The sequence below is a fragment of the Thunnus thynnus genome, chromosome 14 (assembly GCF_963924715.1).
Source record: "Thunnus thynnus chromosome 14, fThuThy2.1, whole genome shotgun sequence".
NCBI lineage: Eukaryota > Metazoa > Chordata > Actinopteri > Scombriformes > Scombridae > Thunnus > Thunnus thynnus.
Window position 1 is genome coordinate 28,915,395 of NC_089530.1, and position 21,037 is coordinate 28,936,431.

At 41.1% G+C, this 21,037-nt stretch overlaps 1 protein-coding gene across 2 annotated transcripts in view; it reads right to left on the reverse strand.

Moving 5' to 3' along the window:
- hectd2 (HECT domain containing 2) overlaps positions 1-21,037 on the reverse strand; it is a 60,471-nt gene that overhangs the window by 27,283 nt on the left and 12,151 nt on the right. For both annotated transcript variants that reach the window (XM_067610834.1, XM_067610835.1), the window contains exons 3-14: positions 17,019-17,157; positions 16,824-16,926; positions 16,515-16,604; positions 15,248-15,312; positions 14,923-14,968; positions 11,735-11,844; positions 10,299-10,447; positions 9,528-9,651; positions 8,250-8,346; positions 7,929-8,036; positions 6,576-6,708; positions 1,617-1,705 (exon numbers count right to left, since the gene is read on the reverse strand). In XM_067610834.1, coding sequence (XP_067466935.1) covers positions 1,617-1,705; positions 6,576-6,708; positions 7,929-8,036; positions 8,250-8,346; positions 9,528-9,651; positions 10,299-10,447; positions 11,735-11,844; positions 14,923-14,968; positions 15,248-15,312; positions 16,515-16,604; positions 16,824-16,926; positions 17,019-17,157 — 1,253 coding nt within the window. The remainder of the gene's footprint in view (positions 1-1,616; positions 1,706-6,575; positions 6,709-7,928; positions 8,037-8,249; positions 8,347-9,527; positions 9,652-10,298; positions 10,448-11,734; positions 11,845-14,922; positions 14,969-15,247; positions 15,313-16,514; positions 16,605-16,823; positions 16,927-17,018; positions 17,158-21,037) is intronic.

Sequence of the window (21,037 nt, forward strand, 5' to 3'; positions counted from 1 at the left end):
ACCCACCATCCACCCCGACCACTGCTGACTTCTGTGCAGAACAAAAACTAAGCACTTCCTTCAATGGAAAAAAAAAAAAAAAAAGTTGCCTGTGAATATAATCAAAAAAGCAGAAATAACATTTGCTTGCTTGGCAAAACAAATTATATGAATATAATTTCTAAGGAGACGACGGATAAAAGCTTCTCTGAAGTCTGTGATCTGTGAAGAGCCTCGCAGGCATCAGGTGTAAAGCATTTTACAGTTTGTGCACATTTATATTAGTATTTTATATTACAAATTAGGAATTTACACCTCAGATTAATAGATATTACACCTCACATGCTACATGTGCATATAAACCGCTGGTTTATATTATACTGGCAGTGTTTTTTATTCTAATTCAAGCGTTGCCAAAGGCTGCAGGACTCTGGTTCCAGGTACAAAGAACAGAACTCAGGAACACAACATAAACAGCTGGAGTCCTGGTAACATTTAAAACTGTTAAATACAAATAAACACACTTTCTCTGTTAGCTAACTAGACAAAATGTCTGTATTTTTGGAGCACTTGCTGTTTGTAGCACTACTGCTAAAGAGTTGAGAACGCTCTTTCTTTTTTTTTTTCTTTTTATGTATTTGTTATGTAAGAATATGTGGGTGTGAAATCACTGAGGCTGTCTTGTTTTGAAGAACTGTTTCAGTTCCAGACCTCGTCTGTTTTATATTCTGCTCTTAGTTTGATATATATGTGTTCAGTGTGCAGATTTACAGCCTAAAAGCACGCATTATAGTATCTCTTTCTCCTCTGTGGTTGAAAATAGAGGGAGAGGAGGAGGAGGAGGGGGGGGGGGGGGGGCTGTCTGCACATTACCCAAATACTACAGTCCCCCAAAAACACTTTAGTTTTGTCTACAGGGGGACAGACTGACTAACAGTGAAACCACTGAAGAACTATGATTATAATGAATAGAATAAAAAGAACATTAAAAAGATCTTGATGTGGTTTATCTGTGTAGACGTTTCAAATGCTGGAAATGTACAAACAAACAAAATGTTGATTAAATAACCTAAACCGAAGTTGACTGATTCTACCGCACAGTCGATACAAACGTCAAAGATCGTACGTGTTAAAGGACGCGGCTGCAGCTTTTTTCTATATTTTTCATATATTGTCAATAAATCTCATATTTGGATCCAAACCGACGATGAACTGACCTACTAACAAGTGTTGTGTGTGAATCTACAGCCTGATATATCTTATTTATTCCTCTGCTGTTGTCCAGAATCTATTAAACTATGCACTGGGTGACATGTTCTTTCATCATGAAGAGTTTGGTCACGTTAGTTTGTTTAGAAACGGCTCCAAAGACTAATAACAGCATCACGTTTTCAGTCTCCAGAGAGTAGTTCTGTGTAAGACACTACTGAGCATGTGCAGAAACGATAATCAAATCAGCACAGGGTCGAGATGTCGGGACTTTTAGGGGTCAAACTCCACATTTCTAGTTCATAACGCAGGCTCTCTTATAGCCTCCATGAGCACGTTGAGATGATGACATCATTATGACATCATCAGGTTTGATTTCTCACATTATACATAAATAGATAAAATGTGTTTAAAACTTTTAAGGATACAGTCCCGACCAACTGGAACTCAGAATAGTTGTCACACTTCCAACTGCTGAACCAATGGCAGCGCGAGTCCTTCATGTAGGTGAACATTCCTGATAAAACAAACAAACAAACAAACAAACAAACAAACAAAAAAGAAAGTTAGCAGAGCAGCATGAATAATCAAACCCATCAGACAATAAAGCCACACCAGTTAATAAACTGGCCAGTATGAGCTCATTGCAGATATAATGATGTATGAGTCAGCCAATAAATGTCCAGAAATTGAAGCGCAGAGATGCCAAAGATATTATAAGTATAGTTATTTTATTTAAGTAGTAGTAGTGACAGTTTTATTTGTTAGTTTTAACTGAGCACAGCACATTTCTGGGTTGCAATTGTAAAATAAAATAAAATAAAATAAATGGAGGGAACCTTTTTCTGTTATGACAGATAAATTATTATTATTTTTAAAAACTCTCAAATATCAAAATCAATAACAGCCACAAAAATCCTGTTTTTTGGGGTCGGACTGTATCGATACGGTCATAAGAAAGACAGAAACAATAGAAGCACAGAGGAAAGAAGGAGGCCAGCCAAACTCAAACGAGGCCACGGACCTTTGCATGTTGTTCCTCATCTCTCTCTCTCTCTCTCCTCTCATTTCTCGACCGTCAGCAACATAAAAAATGCCCACAAACATAAAATAAACAAACACAAAAAAAAACTAAATCTAAAAAAGGGAAACGATACGAGAAAAACATGGAAGGAAAGAAGGAAAGGAAACTAAATGAGGAACTAAGGAAGCAAATTAACAAACCAAATAAGGGGTTATATACCTAAAATAGAAAAAGATAATAATGGAAGAATGAAATAAACATGAAAAAGGGAAGAAAGTACTGAAATCAAACAACCTTTGCAGGGAAATTACAGATTCTGAGCCTAAATTTATTAGATGAATATTTCATTAGAAACTAATGACATCACTCCTCCACAGTCTGGATCACCTGCCGACACCTCGTCAGCAAGTCACAGTCGGTGTTGAATATCTGTTGAGCGTCACAGAAAGATAAAAGGAGTCGATCGGGACGTCGTCGTCGTCGCCATGGTGGCGGCGGCGGCAGAATAAACTCCGACCGGAATCATCGTGAAGCTTTTTCCAGCTCCAACTGAGAGGAACAGCAGCGGTCTGTTCGCCGAGCGGAGACACACATCTGGACCCCGCTTACATCTCCCAACACTAGACACTGACACGGCTTCACACATAAAACAGCCTATGTATGTGTGTGTATGTGTGTGTGTGTGTGTACACCTGCCTATGTGCTGCTGAGTGTGTGTGTGTGTGTGTGTGTGTGTGTGTGTGTGCGGGTTTGAGGTAGAGTCGGGGCTTTCCCTGCGCCGCTAATGAGGGGAACACAGCTTTCATTGAGTGTGTTGCTTTGGGCAGACGTCCCCCTGGCACCGAAAAACACAGACGACCGCGGAAAAGATGGAAAGACGATGGAAAGAACAACTCGACTGCAAAAAAAAAAAAAAAGAGAGAGAGAGAGAGAAAGTAAGAGAGAGAGAGAGAGAGAGAGAGAGAGAGAGGCAGATGCACAGACGGACATAAAACTTGGTTTCCATCCCAGTATTTTTATGCAAATTCATATGTAGTGAACTAGAAAACTAGAATTTTTATGTCAACATTGTAAAAAAAAAAAAAAAAAAAGGAGTTTACACTCACATGTGAGAATGTTGCTTGTGGTTAAAGGAAAAATATTGGAGCAACAGTGATGGAAACACACTTGTTGAATCAAAAAAAAAAAAAAAAAAAAAAAGTGGGTCAGGGAGAAAGTGCAGCTTGAGAAATGTTTCAGTCATACTGGACTTCCTGAAATGATGCCCGAACCACAAACTCCCAGTCGCTCAGGCCCCGTGACTCTAATTCACTCCTTCTATGGACATTAGCTGCTGCCTCTGACTGTTGCTCAAATTATGTCTTTTGATGTAATCAAGCAAAGTCAAGGTGTGTGTGTGTGTGTGTGTGTTATGTATTTAGCAGTCTTATAGCCTGAGGGGGGAAAAGTCTGCTGGTTGATGATGTGAGAGTCTTGCAGCTCCTACCTGAAGGCTGCAGGGAGAACAGGCTGATGTTTGTGTGGATGTGATGGATCTTTATATGATTTGCACCATGAAAAACAACAGCTGGGAAGAAAGTGTGTAATAGATCAGCTCCATATTCCCACCGATGTTCACCAGAAGTCCCTCGCTACTTTTTAAAGTCGGCGAGTGGAAGCATGATCGAAAAGTAAAGATGCCAGAGCAGCTTTGTAGCATGAAATCTATTTACAAATGTATATAAATGCATGTATTTATTAACACTTGGCATGCTTGTGTGTTTTTCTTATTTCTCCTCTGAAGTCTGTTCAGCAGGAGAAGAAACAATTTTTCTTCTGCTAATATGCAAGATTCAGGAAATAAAGATACCAAATACTGATTAAGTGGCGTATTTTCAGTTTTTATATCCCTTTATTTTATTAAGAGGCTTTTAGCAGAATCACTACATGTCATATATTATTTTAAGAATAAGTCGGGTTACTCAGAAATCCATCGTTTTGCATGTGAGTTGTATTATGCATGTTTTAGAACAGCATTTATTTAAAAAAGTGCAATATATCTTTTTTTTTGCCATGTGTCCACATGTTTTATTGGGGATAATCTGGTTCCAAGTCTTGGAACTACAGTACCCATAATACTCTGGGGGATAATGTCGGTGTGAGTTAGCTGTGGGCTACACCTGAATCCTGTTCATTTAGCCGACATTTGTTTACATTGTCGGCATGAAAAGTCCTGCTGAATGAACTGTTAGCACTTCCTGTTTGCACTTCCTGTTAGCACTTCCTGTTTGCACTTCCTGTTTGCACTGTGATCATGAATGTACAGAAAACTATCATTACTGAGACACTGAAGAAAACAAAACGTAAGACAACAGCTGCAGTTAAAGCGTCTTTTTTAAATCGACTTATATTTATTTATTTATATATATATATATATATTATTTATATTTTCTCCAGATATTTACAGTCCGACTTATTGCTGAATCTGCGTATTGACACAAAGTGCTTCCATTGGGTGGAAAGGGTTAAATGAGTTAAGTAGCCATAAAGTATATGTGACCACATTGAACATACAGTAAATAAGTTACAAACATGTAACATGCTGTAAGACAAACAAAAAGTCAAGCCAATCAATAAACAATATTAGAAATGATCTGCTGAACAACACGCGGCTTGTTCCTTTGGACGTGTGAACTACAACAGCAACACGGTAATCTGGGTTTACAGTTAACAAAGTGAGCAGGACTTCCATCTGTGCACGACTGCACAGCGTCAACGCAAGCGCCACCAGATATACGCTCATATTCCCACTATAATATCTCTGTAGGCTCACAGAAACATAGCACATTTACAACATTTCACATTGTTGGCAACTGTTCTACAGCATTTAACACTTTAGTTCAATATTCACTTAACAAGTGGAGTGAAACTAAGAAGTTACTTTGTTAGAAGTTAATGAAGAATATTTCCTCTAATAGTGGTATCAGGCCTTTACTGGAAGCAGGCTTATATTAGAGAGAGATCTTTATTTCTAATTCTCTGTTTGATAAGTATATTTGCTCGTGTTTTAGTACAAAACCTCCTTGTTTTCTGATCTGCTTCCATTAAATTTTTGTTACGTGCAGAACAATAATTCTAGCACTGAAGTTCTGCCTGGAACGTTTTGCACCACTTAGCTGCAGCATGCAGGTAGCACGTTCATGGATCTATGTTTTCCAACTTAGTTACCCTGGTTACCCTGGTTACCGTGGTTACACACGCTCATGTAGTGTTGCTGCCGTCATTATCATTAAAATATGCACCATTATCTCCTCCGTCTCCCTCCCCTCTCTGTGATTGTCGACTAGATGGCTACACATGTACTCATAAAACTGGAGTCACATCCAGGTAACTACTACTTATGTTTAACTGTCATTAACATTATATAACAGGCACCAGGAGTTTATCCACCCTTGTTTTATACCCGGCCTGTTTTTGTCTGGAGGAAATACGGTACTCAAAGTTTTTAGCTTGCTCCTTCTTAGAGAATGGGAGCTATGGTCAACTTCACAGTAGTTTCACTGGATTTTAATGAAAGTCATAGTCAAACAAAGGAAGAAATTTCTAAAAACATTCTTTAAGCACCTCTATGTTAGGTATGTTTCACAATACATATGCAGTAAATAAATTAAATTCACTCCTTCACAAGTACGAGTGTTTAGCCGTCCGCCACGGAGGAGTGAGACTGGAACTTTTTAGAGCCACCTTTTGAAGACTGTGAGGTAGATTTCTGGTGGCGTATTAATTCAGCATGTGGCAGCTGAAGGAGAAGAACTGAAGAAAATAAAAAAAAAAAACAGAGGAAGAAGGGAAATGAAAGAGACAAGGAAACACAAACAAAGCGCCAAACAGAGACAATGAGATGTGGAGATAATTAGAGTCAGGCAGCCAGTAAAGACGGGAGAGTAAACTAAAAAGAGAAACAGACTGAAGAGAAGAAGAGAGTCATAATAAGAACTAGCTCCGGTCTCAAATGAGTTTGCTGCTGACTTTCCAAAACCAACACTGACCACTTTTCCCAGCCATCCGACACTTATTCCTGCTGCAGTTTTCACCGACCTGAAAACTCATAGCGCTCGTCCGCTGAGACCTCCAACTAATAAAAATGTACTTTCCATTTTTTATCCAATAAAAATCTGATTTTCTTTCCACTTGATTTCAATAAAAAACGGCTCGACTTTCCATTGAGTTTGCATCAAACGGGATTGTCTTCTCTGTTATCTTTATTCACACTTGATGAAGCCTGTTTCATGGATATAGTTCATAGTTGAGTAAGAATGACCTCCCGGTATGACCGCCAACGCTAAAACTGACATCCCAGACTTTTCTGGGAAGTTTGTCTCACCGTAGTCCGTGTGGAAGATCTGTCGCACCAGCAGCAGGAACCACTCCTTCGTCAGGCCGCCCATGTCCAGGCCCGCCTCCCCGACAAACGTCACCCTCAGCTTCTTCTTCAGGTCGCACCGCTTCCTTGTCAACTTCGGGAGGAAGAGGAAGAACCAAAGACAACAGATTAGACTAACTCTCTATCATGTATAATTAATTCACTGTCACACAATTTGCAAGTAAACACAGCTGTTGTTGTACAACCTCAGAAATAAGTATGAATGCTGTTTGTTGGGTTCATGTTTTCCTAAACGTCTGCAGACCGAGCTCAGAACCACACGGGCCTGTCTCCAAGATTAAAAGACATTTGGGTTGAACCTCACTTATTTAAGAAACGTATTTAGATTCGAGGATTCATGTTAAGATTTATAGTTGGGTTTAGTTCAGAATAAGCATTTAACATTAGAGGATAAAAGCTTCTCTCTCTCTCTCACCACAAACTCGCATATTTTTTCCACATTACAAAACATATTTTCAAAAATATATTTTTCTCCTGTCATCACATCCGCAATAAATTCCAGTTTCCGAGACATCTCTTATTTTTTCATTATCTTTGTTTACTGATTACAACCTCATAATTAAACTCCTGTATGTGACTTTTGATAATAATCTTATTAAAGGAGACATATTCTGCACATTTCCAGGTCTATATTTTTAATCTGGGGCTCTACTGGAATATCTTTGCATTATTTAAAGTTTAAAAAATCCTTTATTTATCTTCTACTGGCCCTTTATGCAGCTCCTCAGTTCAGCCTGTCTGAAACAGGCCGTTTTAGCTCCTGTCTCTTTAAGACCCGCCTCCTGATGAGCCCACTCTGTTCTGATTGGTCAGCTTCAGGAAGCTACATCAACAAACCATGAAACAAACTACAGTAGCAGGATTTCACTACTTGTTCTCGTCCTTTACTTGAAATGGAAACTTCTCAAATCCATCCGTACATGTTCAAGCTGAAATCCGATCCGAAATATGAGAGCGGACAACGCAAACAACATACGGAAAAACCTTAGCAACAACCTTAGCAACAGCTGCTTGTGGGCATGTCCACCGAGCCGACATCAGCTTGTCGGCAAGATAGAAAAAAAACAGGTTGAAGCCCTGACCTTTGACTTGCAGGCAGCATTTCTACATACGTTCACCTCAAATCATAAAGGTATATAAATAACAGAAAACCTTTCAAACAAATTAGATTTGGCCCTGAACAATCACCACACTGGAACCTTGAACATAACTCAACAAAACAACCCCTGACTTTAAGTATCTCAGTATTTTCAGACAGGAAACAGCCCCAGTTTTTAACGTCTGTGTACTAACCTCATCCAGTGAGTCGCTGAGGAGTTGTGCTCGTCGTACTTTAATGTTGAGGAACAGAAGGTTCATGTCCACTCTCTGCCTGCGAGAAACCTTACTGACCAGACTTTGCTGTCAAACACAAACACACACAATAAAGTCAGCAGACAAACATTTCTAAGCATCCCTTCTCCACCTGCTTTCTATGTCTTTCTTAGGACAAAGAGACATTTTTAGAAAGTGAGGACTTTTTTTTATCTGCTCCTCACTTCTTCAGAGGGCTGTAGGTTTAGGTTGAGGTTATGTTAGGGTATTATTTAAATTATTAAAGTGTGTGTATCTCACCCTGGCCTGACTGATCATCTGCTGCTCCGAGTCTTTCTGGATAATGGCTTTCTTCACCACTGTCGACAGGATGAAGGGAAATTGACAGAAAGAGAACCTGTGGGAGGATGAGAAGAAGGTATTTATTAATCAGTTAGAAAATATGTTTCAAGTTTATTTTTAAATATATTCACTAGAGCAGGTTCTGCACGCTCCAGATGAGCAGAATCCCCCCGTCACACTAGCCAGGGACTTTCAGAGCTGATTCCTGTTTGAACTGTAAACTAAACTCTGGACCCGTTTCTTTTATCAGACGTTAACAAGCCGTGACGCAGCGTGAAGCAGACGTCACGGCTTCTGAAAGTGTTTCCACAGCTCTTGATAAACTGCAGCAGTGGGAACGTTACTTCTCTCCATCTATTCCTGCTCGAGAGGAGATAATACTCCTGGTCTGACTTCCAGGAATCTTCAGAAGCGGCTAACATCACTCTTGGTTAAAGCTAGCGTTATGTGTCGTCACATCTGTCATCTTATTAGCAGGAAAAACCCAAGACGGTTTTCTCCGGGAGAACTCGCTACTCGCAGACGTAGCTGCGGGAACATTATTTAAGTTGACGGTGAGAAAATTTGAGTTAAATCTCCAGACATGCTGACAGCATCAGTCAGCATCTAAAGGTAATTAATGTTCTGTGTTCGGTCAGCTGTTACACACACACACACAGTCCAGGTTCATACGGCGATATTGTCTGGAGTAAAGCAGCCGTCCTCCTGATAAATCCTGAACTCCATCAGTCGAAGAAAAATGACTTCAGAAGCTGTTTCCCCTGCAGAGCCTCATTTACAACTACAGTCTGTAAACGTCCCACAATATTCACACGCATGGAAACGTTTACAATTACTGAAAGCAGCCTCTCTAATCTTATCTTACATCTGATATATCTGCTCGACATAATTTAAAAAGCGATAAAGCCTGCAGGGACCGGTAGAGGTGGAGTGTTATGTCCACAGTGAAGCGTCTGCGTCGTGTTTCGGCTCTGTCAGGAACGTCTGGTTCTTTTCCCCGCTCTGCTATCTTTACATGCAGGGTCTAATGTTGTTGCACAGTTTAAAGATTTAACTATAGAAGTTAACAGCTCAGAAAAGAAAAAAAAAACCTAATATGAGACTTTTTTGAAATGGTCAGACGGGGATTTTTTTTTTAAGGCTGAGAACTTTTAGTCACAGGATGAGTCATGATGGGAGAAAGTCAGTCAGCTTGATTAACTGGATCTACAGAGAGAAACAAGAGAAACATCTGACCTGTTTGAGTTGCCGTAACTCTGCCAGGTCCTGTACTCCTCCATGAAATCTATGTGCTCCAGAGTGATGTTGTAGAAGTCGGTGAAAGGCATGATGGGAGGAGAGGAGACGCTGTTGGCTGCATCTGAGGAGAGAGAAAGAGAGGAGGAAAGCCGACGGTTTATTCGCTACATACAATAAATCCGCGAGCGTAGGGGTCTGTGCCGCCCTCAAGATTGGTTAGGGAAGGCTGATCCGCGAGGCTCAATCCCCCCATGGCGCCGAGCCTAGTAGCGGGGGCCCAGAGGAGCGAGCTGCTGGCAGACCTGAAGGTGTGGGTGGAGGTTTGTGGTGTGATCGGTTCCTGTAAGTTAGGGAGGCGCATGTCCATGATGATGGATTTGTATGTGAGTAGCGGGACTTTGTAGTCAACCCTGAAGGAGACAGGGAACCAGTGCAATGAAAACAGAATGTTTTCACACTCTCATCAGGATCCTGGCGGCACCGCTCTGAATGTACCAGAGCTTCTGGATGCTCCTGCCAGGGATCCATGAGAAGAGCGTGTTGCATTGGTCCAGTTTTGAGGAGATAAAGTGAAGAGAAGGTGGAGTTTAGGGATGTTTTTGTGATGGTGGAAAGAGGTTTTGCACGGATGTCTTCTATGGTCATCAGCTGAGGGTTAAACCTAACAACCCAGATCAGTGACTGAGGAGGAAAAGGAGGAGGAAGTGCCGATAAGGAGAGCCTAAGAGTGTGTGTGTGTGTGTGTGTGTGTGTGTGTGTGATACTCACTGAACAGGCCGAGCACTTTGGTAGCGGAGGGAATCCACCAGGAGCACTTTGTCAGAGGAGGAAGTTCGTCCGGTTCTGCAGGAAAAAGACGAGTGGAGATGAACTGCAGGAGGCGCTCTACCAGCTGCCTGAAACGCCTCGCCGAGAGCCTGACACACACACACACACACACACACACACACACACACACACACACACACATAAAAGTTAATATTGGTTAGCATCAGCGACTTGGCAGGAGTCAGGACTGCATAAACTGCACATATCCTGAAATATACATATGCACAAAAATAGACGCTTGCACTTAAAGAGAGAAGAAAAATAGCAGTGTTGGATGGAGAAATGGGTTTTTTGGATTTGAGCGGAACTAAACCGAACTTGTAATTTGAAGCAGTTCGCTTGTAAATCATCCTTCAGGGCTCCTTGTTCAGACAGAAGCTGCCCGACTACATCAGCTGTGTCAATGCTTGGAAGGCTGTGTATGACAATTTAAAAAAGATTTAACAGCGATATGAATAAAAAAAAACCTCACACAAATTGCAAGAAGTTGTTTGTTCACTAGGCTGGATGTGGAAAATGTCTTTGGAAAACGCCTCTATTGGCTGCCGTTCCTCTATGTATCACCTTTTATCTGTGATGTGACATTATGAACAGTAGTTGTTCCATGAAAAACATTTTTAAAAAGTTGTTTTTTGTTTTAGTTTTCAAGCAAAAGAAGGACACAGCGTGATTAGATTTGTATTTCATATCCTTTTAATTAATGATTTGCGGTTGGACAATACTATAGTAATAAAGTATATAGTCAGCAGGTTTGAGAGGGAATATGAGGATCCGGAATAAAAACAAAGCCGGTTGCTTAAAATGACTGCAACTGCTGCAACTTTGCCAGAATCAGGAGGTTTGTACCAAATGACAAGGAAAGGAAAATAGTCATTAAATCACAGAGCCGTGTGTGAGATTTGCGTAACGAAAGCCAGCCAGAGCAAAAAGCATTTCCCAAAGATGGAAATACTTAAAATTTACATTCCCGTCTCACAATCGATCACCTGCTAACTCTGCTGCAATGATGACATGACAAGACCCACTGGCCCACACATCCAAAACTTATTTACAGCTCCCAAATCACACATTTCTCTCAGAGGGCTTTTCAATCTGTTCAGCATCCAACAAGCTCTATTACTTGGATCTGGTTCGGACGAGGGGGGGAAAAAAACAGCGAAAAGACAATACAACAACAATACACAAGTGAGGATGAAGAAATACGCCTTTGTTTTAACACTGCTGTGAAAGGAATTGATTCACTTTTTCATTTATGTGACACATGTTTCAGTAGAATTTGGTGGAAACACAGCTTGTAAAGACAGGTAGAAAAAACAGATAATAAAGTGGTGGCAACTTTGTGTGCAAACAAACACATCACACACAGTCAGACTTACTTTTTGAGCCAGTGGACCAGGAAGTGGTGGTCGGCCTCAGACAGAGCTGCGATCTGCCTCAGAAGGTGAGCGTAGATCACGTAGGTGCTGGTGCTCGAATACTGGGGGTTCTAGACAAAGTTAGTGACAAAGCTAATCAGTCACATATTTGGTTTAGAAACATCTGACTTCAGAAGATCCAGCTGCTGAACTGAACTAAATTTAGGTTCTCCATATCTGTTGCGGGACAAAAGGCGTCCAACGACACTCCAGGGTTTTTCAGTCTGCATGCTGGCAAAAGCATTTAAAAAGATAATACCAGTACATTACAACTTGTATTATACTTTTGTAGATTTTAGCATAATTTATATCAGTAATAATGACATTTTACGCACTAAGTTAAAGGCAGAGATCTGGGAACACATTGTAACCATTAAGGGTGTCTTCAAACCTGTGGTTCATCTCGTCAGGTCAGAATCAGTGGATGAGTTGGTAAAGTTTCTGTGTTTTCTCCTGTATGCAGTGAACCAAAATGCATCACTAAAAGCTATAAGCTACTAAAAGGTGAGAATGTTCTTTCATGTTGTTGGTTGGGAGTGTGAACATAAAGGAGGAAGTACGAGGAACATACGTCAGTGTTTCCCCTATAATTGTACAGGCCTGGCAGGCTGCAAGACCAACGAGACCCCCCCCCCCCCCACCAGGTCAAAAAAACCACCAAATATCCATAAAATCAGAAATAAATAGTGTTTGGGAGCCTCTGTGCAGCGCTGTTCCAAAACGTAAGTTAACCTTTGTGTCGTTGCCCAGGAAACTCCTGGTAGCGTGACTCCTTTTAAGGAACAGGGCAGTGCGTAATGTGTGTGCGCGTAGCTGGTGAGAGAGTGAGCGGCAGAAAAGTGACGGTGGATGCGAGTGGAGAGGAAAAGGTTAGCAGGAAGTCGTTAGTCTGGCAGTAATTGTACAGTACAGACTACAGCGTGTCAGTTAATAAATGCTGCAGCTTGTCAAGACAAAGAAAAGTTACGGCTGTTGTTTCCCCAACTGCTGGAAAAGTGAAAGGAGTTAGCTCAAAAGTTAGCAACAATGGGTTAGCTTAACCTGAAGATGCTAAACAGAGAAACATTGTACGTTGTTGCTAGGTGATAGCAACTGCTAACGGGAACCGTTTAGCTCAAACTTGTAGCCTTGTAGTCTGTCAGATGGAGGTCGGATCACGTTCCCACCACAATCAAACTGATCCAGAATTAATTTGTGACCCGACCGCTGTGACCACTTCCTCAAAAGGGTCTCGGTGCGGTTCTTTCAGTCAGAGCTGATGATGATTGGTCAGATGTCAGATGCGTCCAAATTAAACGTGCCAAGGAGGAAAACGATCCAGAGTCTGAATTCAATCGGATTAGACAACACGGGTTTGAAATCGCTGCGTGACGTCGGGTTGAATATCAGCTCGTCGGGTTTGGAAAGTTATAAAAATGACCCTTCACAGCAGTCCTTAATCTGAAGAAAGAAAAGTTTGGCTGGTTCGGGGGATTCGAAGCGATTGATCAAGCTATCCAACAAGCACGTCAGACAGAGTATATCGACCTCTTAAAAAGAAGTCTGACAGGTCGAGAAACACAAGCAGACGTGGTTGGAAACAAACCTCCATGTTAAGACAAATTTATTGTGAAGAGAAATCAGTGGAGAACAGCAACAAAATGCCCCGTCAGGGTAGAAACGGACAAAACTATGAGAATAAAACCCAAAGTTTCAAATAAACTCAATTTGTCAGTCCCCCCCCCCCCCATGTGACACGCAACATACTCAACACTCACAGTTAGAATTACCAGTAAGTATGAAACAACTGGGACACAGTGAGGGTCATGAGCTTGTCAAATAATGTTCATCTGGTTTACAACTACGGGATCACGGGGAAGAGAATCTGTCTTTAAAAAAAAAAAAAAGAAAGTGAGATTCAACTCTGGATTTAAACGGCTGTTTTTTGTGGTTACTCCTCTATTTTCTCCTTAAGAACATGACTCATGTTGACTTCGAGAACATAAGGTTCTGTGTTGTTAAGACTGATGTTTGGATGCAATAAAACAAACAAAAAAAAACCAAATTACATAATGAGTGAGATAATCCCAAAGAGCGTCATTTAGTCTTTACAGCGTTTTTAACAGAGATGAAGAAGAAGGAAGAGAAAGAGAAGAGTTGAACGTGTAAGCTAAGCAGAGCTTATAAAGGAGGGAGAGTCGTCATCAGACAGGAAACCAGCAGTCCTCAACTCCAACATGACCTCACCCATTCCCAGTATGTGTGTGTGTGTGTGTGTGTGTGTGTGTGTGTGTTCTCCTGAGAGCTGGAAAACGAAGCGAGTCCTCAAAGTCAAATGGGACAAAAATCAGACGTTTGGCTTGTGTGTGTGTGTGCTGATGGAGCGTAGAACCACAGTGGAACTACTGTAGATTCCTGTCTTTATCTGATTCTAATTCCCACAACCATATATGGAAATTAGACTGGAGAGAGAGAGAGAGAGAGAGAGAGAGAGAAAGACAGAGATAGAGAGAGAGAGAGAGAGAGAGATCAAAAATAGGATCAAAAGAAGGATCAAAGAAAAAAAAAAAAAAAACCACAAACAGAAAAAGACAGAAACGGAGAGGAGGATACAAAGACAGGGAGAGTTACTTTCTGTCCAGAAATGAAAAATGATTGGAAAGAAAGATTTTAAAAAAATGGTTGTTATCGATCAAAACTGTCACATAAAACACACATACTGAATCTATGGTTGTGACCGAGCCGACAGATTTCACAAAACAGCAAAAGGACATTATATATATATATAAGACGCTATATAGGCCGATCCAGCGGTGGAATTATGGGTTATGCTCTCAAAACGCTGCCACAATTACTGCAGTAAGAGATTTGGAACCGAATTCACACCGACAGCGAAAGCGGAGACGTTTGGGTTAATCACGGTCGGCAGTCGTTCCACCTGATGAGAGTAGTCTGTGTGTGTGTGTGTGTGTGAATGTGGAAGCTATTCAGCCCTAAAAAGCACTAGTCTGAAATTAATTATAAAACACACAGAAGACCCAGTTTGGGAAAGAATAACATGAAAGTTGTGCTTCTGTCCAAACTCCACAGAACTCTGAATGTGAGAGCGCTGAGAGGAGCAGCTCATTAAACCCAGAATTACTCGCTAGCGTATGATTAGCCAGTCTCACCTGAACCAGGATGAAATAAGCTCGCAGGTCGTCTTTAGTTCGAGGCCTGAAAACAGAAAACACACACTCAAAACCTTCAGCTGTTATATCATCATAATGTCAATAACTGGATGTTTGCTACATATCGTTTTGGTCATACATGGTAGAAGAATTTAAACTAAACTAAACTCTCATTTCTTAACCTGTCAGACTTTCTTTTAGGGTGTAAATCTTCATTATTTGGTTGTTTAGGCAGATCTGAACACACACATTCACACCAGAGAAAACAAACTAATGTATAGATTCAATAAAAATGAAAGTCGATCAAATCGTCAGGTGTTCTCACCCTTTCCACTCTCTCAGCAGGCTGTTGATGATCCCTTTCAGCACTGACTTCTGGATGTCCTGAGGCTAAAACACACACACAGCAAAACATTTTCAGTGTTCAAGACAGACAGAACCAAAAGATCAGAGGAACATTCCTGAACATCAGAGACCCACAAAGGTCTGAAGCAGCTGTGGGGAAAAAATATACAGTTACAGTTTGTTCTTGGATTCTTGTTTATTTGCATCAACTGGCAGCTTATCGAGTCAGTCGGAGAGTATCTGGAGCTAAACTTATACTGAGGCTCAGTTACACACTTAAACGCACAATATGTAATTTCAGCAGCTAGGGGGTCTCTCAATCAAAACAATAACAAAAGACGGAGTGAAGTAGCAAGGGATCATGGGAGTTGTTGTCTTGGTTGTTGCTGCTGCTAACACTTGTTGGGTTTATTTCTTTAGATTCAGACGCTATCCGCAGAGGTCTCCTCCTCTCCAGAAACAAACGTACACACAGATTAAAATACTAGTTAAAGTTGTTTCACCTAAAAAAAAAATCAATATTTCTCCGACGATGTTTGGTGACCACCGGACTTCCTGGAGGGGCTGTTAGCCGAGCTGCTGCTAACGTTTGTCCAGTTTATTTCTCTGATAACTTAAGATCCAGACGTCCAGTGACTAAAATCCTTCTTCCGGCTAAAAGATATAGTTAAAAACCACCTAAATTTATCATGAAAATGTGGCTTAAAACTGAATAAAAGTCCATTTATAACAGTTTGTGTGGAACAACCACAACGCCGATGTATTATCTTGTATGAGTGTAAGTTACTCTTTGGTAGACGCCATTGTAGCGGACAAACACAGCGCCGCCGTATGCATCTTGTGCGTGTTTACTCTTTGGTAGAGGAGGTATGACGCCATCGACAGGCGACCAAATGAAACGGTCCGTTACTTTGATTAAATGACAGAGTTTGAAAATTGTTGGAAACATTTGGGATAATGTAAGTACACAACTCAACAACATATATAACATAGGTCTAGTTGTTTTTAGACATTTTAATGTGGAACAATTACATATTATAGCTTTAATGTCATGATATATCCATTGGTTTGGTGTCGGTGGTTCAAATCTCCCACTTGGAAATATACCATAAAGGCATCCGTAAAGAGGAACTGCACCCAACAGCCAATAAATGTACAGAAGAAGAAGTTTGATGATGAGATAGGAGCATCTTCTTCTATGTGTTTGTAGGCTTGACCTTGTTATGTAAAAGAGTCTGTATGCTTACTGTGCTGAGCAGCGCGTCGTAAACGGCGTTGACGAACTTGGCGTTGACTCCTGAGTCGTCTATGGTGTTAAACGATCCGTTCGCCTCTCGCTGGGGAAGAGAAGGAAAGGAGGAATACGAGGAAAGAAAAGGAAAAGGGGGGGAGAGAGAGAGCATGAGAAGGGAAACAGCAGAGAATGGAAATGCTTTCCCATCGTAAAACAGTTATGGCGTCTGGTGAAATTTTAACAGCATCTAAAAACAGTTGTCTCACAACAGGCATTCTGCTGAGAGCCAGACTCTGCTTGTGCGTCTGTTCGTGTGTTCTACCTTGAAGGCAGCGTTGATTTCTATGAAGGAGTCGAAGGTGGTCAGGTAAAACTCTCGGACCTCCCTCCAGTCACCCGATTGGACGGCGCGCTCTATGTCCTCCCTGGAAACACAAACACAAACAACTCATTTGTTTTAATGTGTGTTTGGAGCTTCAAAAAGGTGAGTTGAGTTTGGGTTTTGGGGGTTACTCACTGGAACTCCTTGGTGGTCTTGGTGCGCAGGGGGATGATGGGGTCGGAGGGGAACGGAGCTTTGACCTCTGGAGGTAGAGTGTCAATGGAGAGTCGCTGCTTCTGACGAACGTCGCTGCATATTGGAGGCAGCTCTCTCCCTGAGCGACACATACAGAAACAGGAACTCCATCAAAAAGAGGAGAAATGAAAATGAATTGATGGACTTTTTATTGGTTCTGATACAATCAATTAGGGACCCAGATGGGTGACGTCCATTCTTTTAGGAAATGAAAAGAGAGAGGCTTTCTGGATTTAAGGTCTTTGCACACCAAGTCTGTTTTTTTCATCTGAAATTGTCACGTTGTGTCGATCACGTTTACACACCAAGAGATTCCGAAAGTTTCGCCCGTCATTAAAGTTTTCGGAGCAGGTTCGATTTTCTGTGGTTTTTTTGCATCCGTCAAAAGCTTTTACAGAGTTGTTTGACCACTCAGAGCCACCATACACGCAAACAACACAGCCTGGAAACACTGATACTATCAGTTCTAGCAGAGAAGTTATACACAGACTGATCACAGGACGACTATTGATCATCATCTTGTCTGTATGTTGCAGCGTTTTGAGGCTAAACCCTGAATATCTGCCGGTCCAGTCGATCACCTGTGATCAGGTTCAGGATCAGTTGGATCGTGGAAATCGGTCATCTCCTCTTTACTGTGTGGTTCTTTCTTGGACCACAAAATCATCCTCACTGCTTGATGACTCCATTTTACCTCATATTGCGAATTTTCACAACGCATATAGTAATAAAACACATCGGACTCAGTGGGCAGGGTTTCTGTGAGTGATGATTTTTGTCGGATGACGGATTAAAAAAAACGCATACGAAAAAAATGGACTTGGTGTGTAAAGACAATTACAATCTCAGAGGAGGAATTAATAAAGATGTTAGAATTAGAGTCATTTTTATGATTATCTAAGAACAGTTTTGTTGTTTTTGACTGTAATAACAGTTTTAAACCTTCAGCCTGGTTTTTAATTCTATCCTTATTTTTGTGACGGTATTTTGTGAGATATTTTTTACTGTTTATGTTTCATTTTGTTGCGCAACATCCTTCAGGGGCTGGAAATTCATAATTCTAGCTCTCATTGGGTAACTTCTGTTGAGTACATACAGCCTGTGTATTTTTTTCAGTAAATCACTCTGATAGAGGCGCCAGGCTGAAACATGTTGGTGACATAAAGACAGAAACCATCTATTAAATGTTCCTGTAGAGCAGAAGTGAGAACTGCTCGAGCCTCATCAATCAACCTCCTGACCAATCACAGCAGTTCTTGATAGTCTCCAGACTATCTGTGATCATCTGTCAACTTTTAATGCTGTCGACTGGTGTAAATGGTTAAAATACATTCAACACAATGAATACATGTTCATGATAAATCTGGATATAAATATGGTGCTGGATATGATCTATTCAGTTTATCATCTCTGTCATCATCACCGTCTGGACTATGAGACGGTTCTGAGCTACAGCAGCTCTCACACAGGATAAAAATATGCAGATATGGAGTCAAATGAAGACATCAGAATCATGATAATACACATGAAGTCTGTTTATTAAGTGTTGATGGTTATTCTGGTTAAATATTCATTATTAACCTAAACAGAAATCATGTTCTGTCTTATTTCTGTTAAATATCTCCTCCTCCTCCCTCATTAAAAGAATCCTGGACACTGTTGTGGAAGAGCACACGAGCCTTTGATGTCTTAAAGCTGAGAAGGTTTATTGAAGTACTCGGCCAAGCAGAGAACTGAAACATCGAACATGGAAGTCATCTGCGACTCGGATGCTGTTTCTTTCCGTTCTGCCTCCTGAAGGTCTGAGTCTTTATCAGCCTAAAATATGAAAAATTAGTCTGATTGGTTCACTAGTTTCTAAACAAGGAACTGCATTTTTATTTTACAGTTTATTTCACGTTGCACGGCAGTTTTGGTTTGAATGTCTGACTGTGTCAATAGAATCGACGTGTCCATCTATCTGTGTCGTCTAGGAAAGCCTCCTCCGACCTTGGTGACCATGGCGACGCTGATTTACCCTCCATCAGAGAGGTTTCTGCTTTCCCCAAAACAAAGATGGAAAACTCCATAACAGACACAAGATGTCTTTACTACAGAAAAAAGAAAAAACAAGTCGATTCTCCGTGGAAGTGCGCTGGAGGCTTCAAGTTTTCACATCCTATATGTGCAACCTGCATACTGGATCGTGATTGGCTGCAAACTAGCCGTGATGTCACCAATCATGCTGATAGTCCCAACTCTTAAACTTTAATATAAGCGCAGAGAAACTTTCCATTTCCAGCAGATGACGATGTGAAAACAGGCTTCTAGTGTCAGATTCTGCTCTCACAGTGAAGCTCAAACATCACAGTGAAGTAACAAGAAGAAAAACACATTTTCCACATGTTTGGATTCAGACTACAGCGTGACACCCTGTTCAAACTTTCTTAACTAGCTGCATTATCACAGCTTTCTGAGCTACATCAGCTCTCACACACACAAGACCAGAAGAAGTTTGACTCGACATTATTTCTAGTCGACTTGCTGCCATTTTTTTTGCTGTACTTCATGTTTCAGATGCACCACATTTAAGGAGAATGAAAAAAAGGATTTATTAAATCAGCCAAAAGTAGTCAGCACTTTGATAAAAACATCAAATTTCTGACAAATGGAGCATAACTTTGTACCCGACCGACAGCAGATCTGCAGCTTAAAAGAGATTCAAATGAGAGTTTGTTCCTGTTTAGAAACATGTAAGAAATAGAGCAGGAGAAAGAATGAAAAGAGAAAAAGTGAGACTGACACGCACACACACACACACACACACACACACACACACACACACACACACACACACACACACACACCAACCACATAAATGCATAAACGATAGCTATTAACCGTGATCTGTGTGTAATCACAGAGGACAGGCTGCACTACGTGACTACGATTCCCTACAATGTAAAAAACACACACACACACACACACACACACACAGTCACCCGTCCTCCCACACTTCTGACCATCCGTCCATCCATTCTGTTTATAATTAGCCTCCTATTGTCTCTGTCTCCACGGTAACAATAGTCACCGCCGGGCCTGTCCAGGTGCATTATGGGAGCTCATTCTGTAGGCGTGGACAGATTGCAAAAGCAGAAGATAAAAGAGGACACGAGTACAGACGGATAAATTACACTGCTGCTCTCTTTTAAACAGCAGAGGAGCTGGAGATGAAACGTTCGCCCTGAAGGTGGCGCTGCAGGTGAGGTCATAGAGTTATTAAAATAAAAAATAAAAAAAGAGTTCAAAGAAGCAGGGATCTGTTCAGGAAACTCCATGTGAACACAACACTGTTATATGGTATCATCACCTTTTAAGTTTACAGCTGTTTATTTCCACATCCAGCAGTTACGGAGCAACATTATCATTCATGTGGAGTCGTGTTTCTGTCCACCTGGTGAATGTAAGTCCAATATTCACTCTCTTTTAGCTCTGTTTTTAACTCTCTACCAACTCCTGAGGGAAATATCTGGCTCTTTAGCTGCTAAATGCTCCACTATGTTCACCAGCTAGTCTACAGCTAACTGTGTCTGCTGAGCAGGTGGAGAACAGCGGCTTTTTACAGCTTTTACTCTGAAAACAGCATTACGATCCTTGTTGTGGATCAAAATGCTGTTCAAAGTAAAAAATGTAGCTTTGATGTTGATGCTACAGGAGGAGACACCAACATCCTGCATATTTCCATGGCAACTTGGTCAAGAGATGTGTTTATTAGATGTTTAGTTGATGGAAGTAGATTGAAAATGGACGAACAATAAAAGAACAGCTGATCAGAGCAGGAAGGAGGACAAGACAACACTCTCAACTCTCATCCTTCCATCTCTCTCTCCACCTCCTCTGCTTCTTAATCACCCTGCACTGTCAGCTTGTGCGTCACCCAATTTAGTCCTGACAGCAACAAACCTCCGTCGTCATGACGC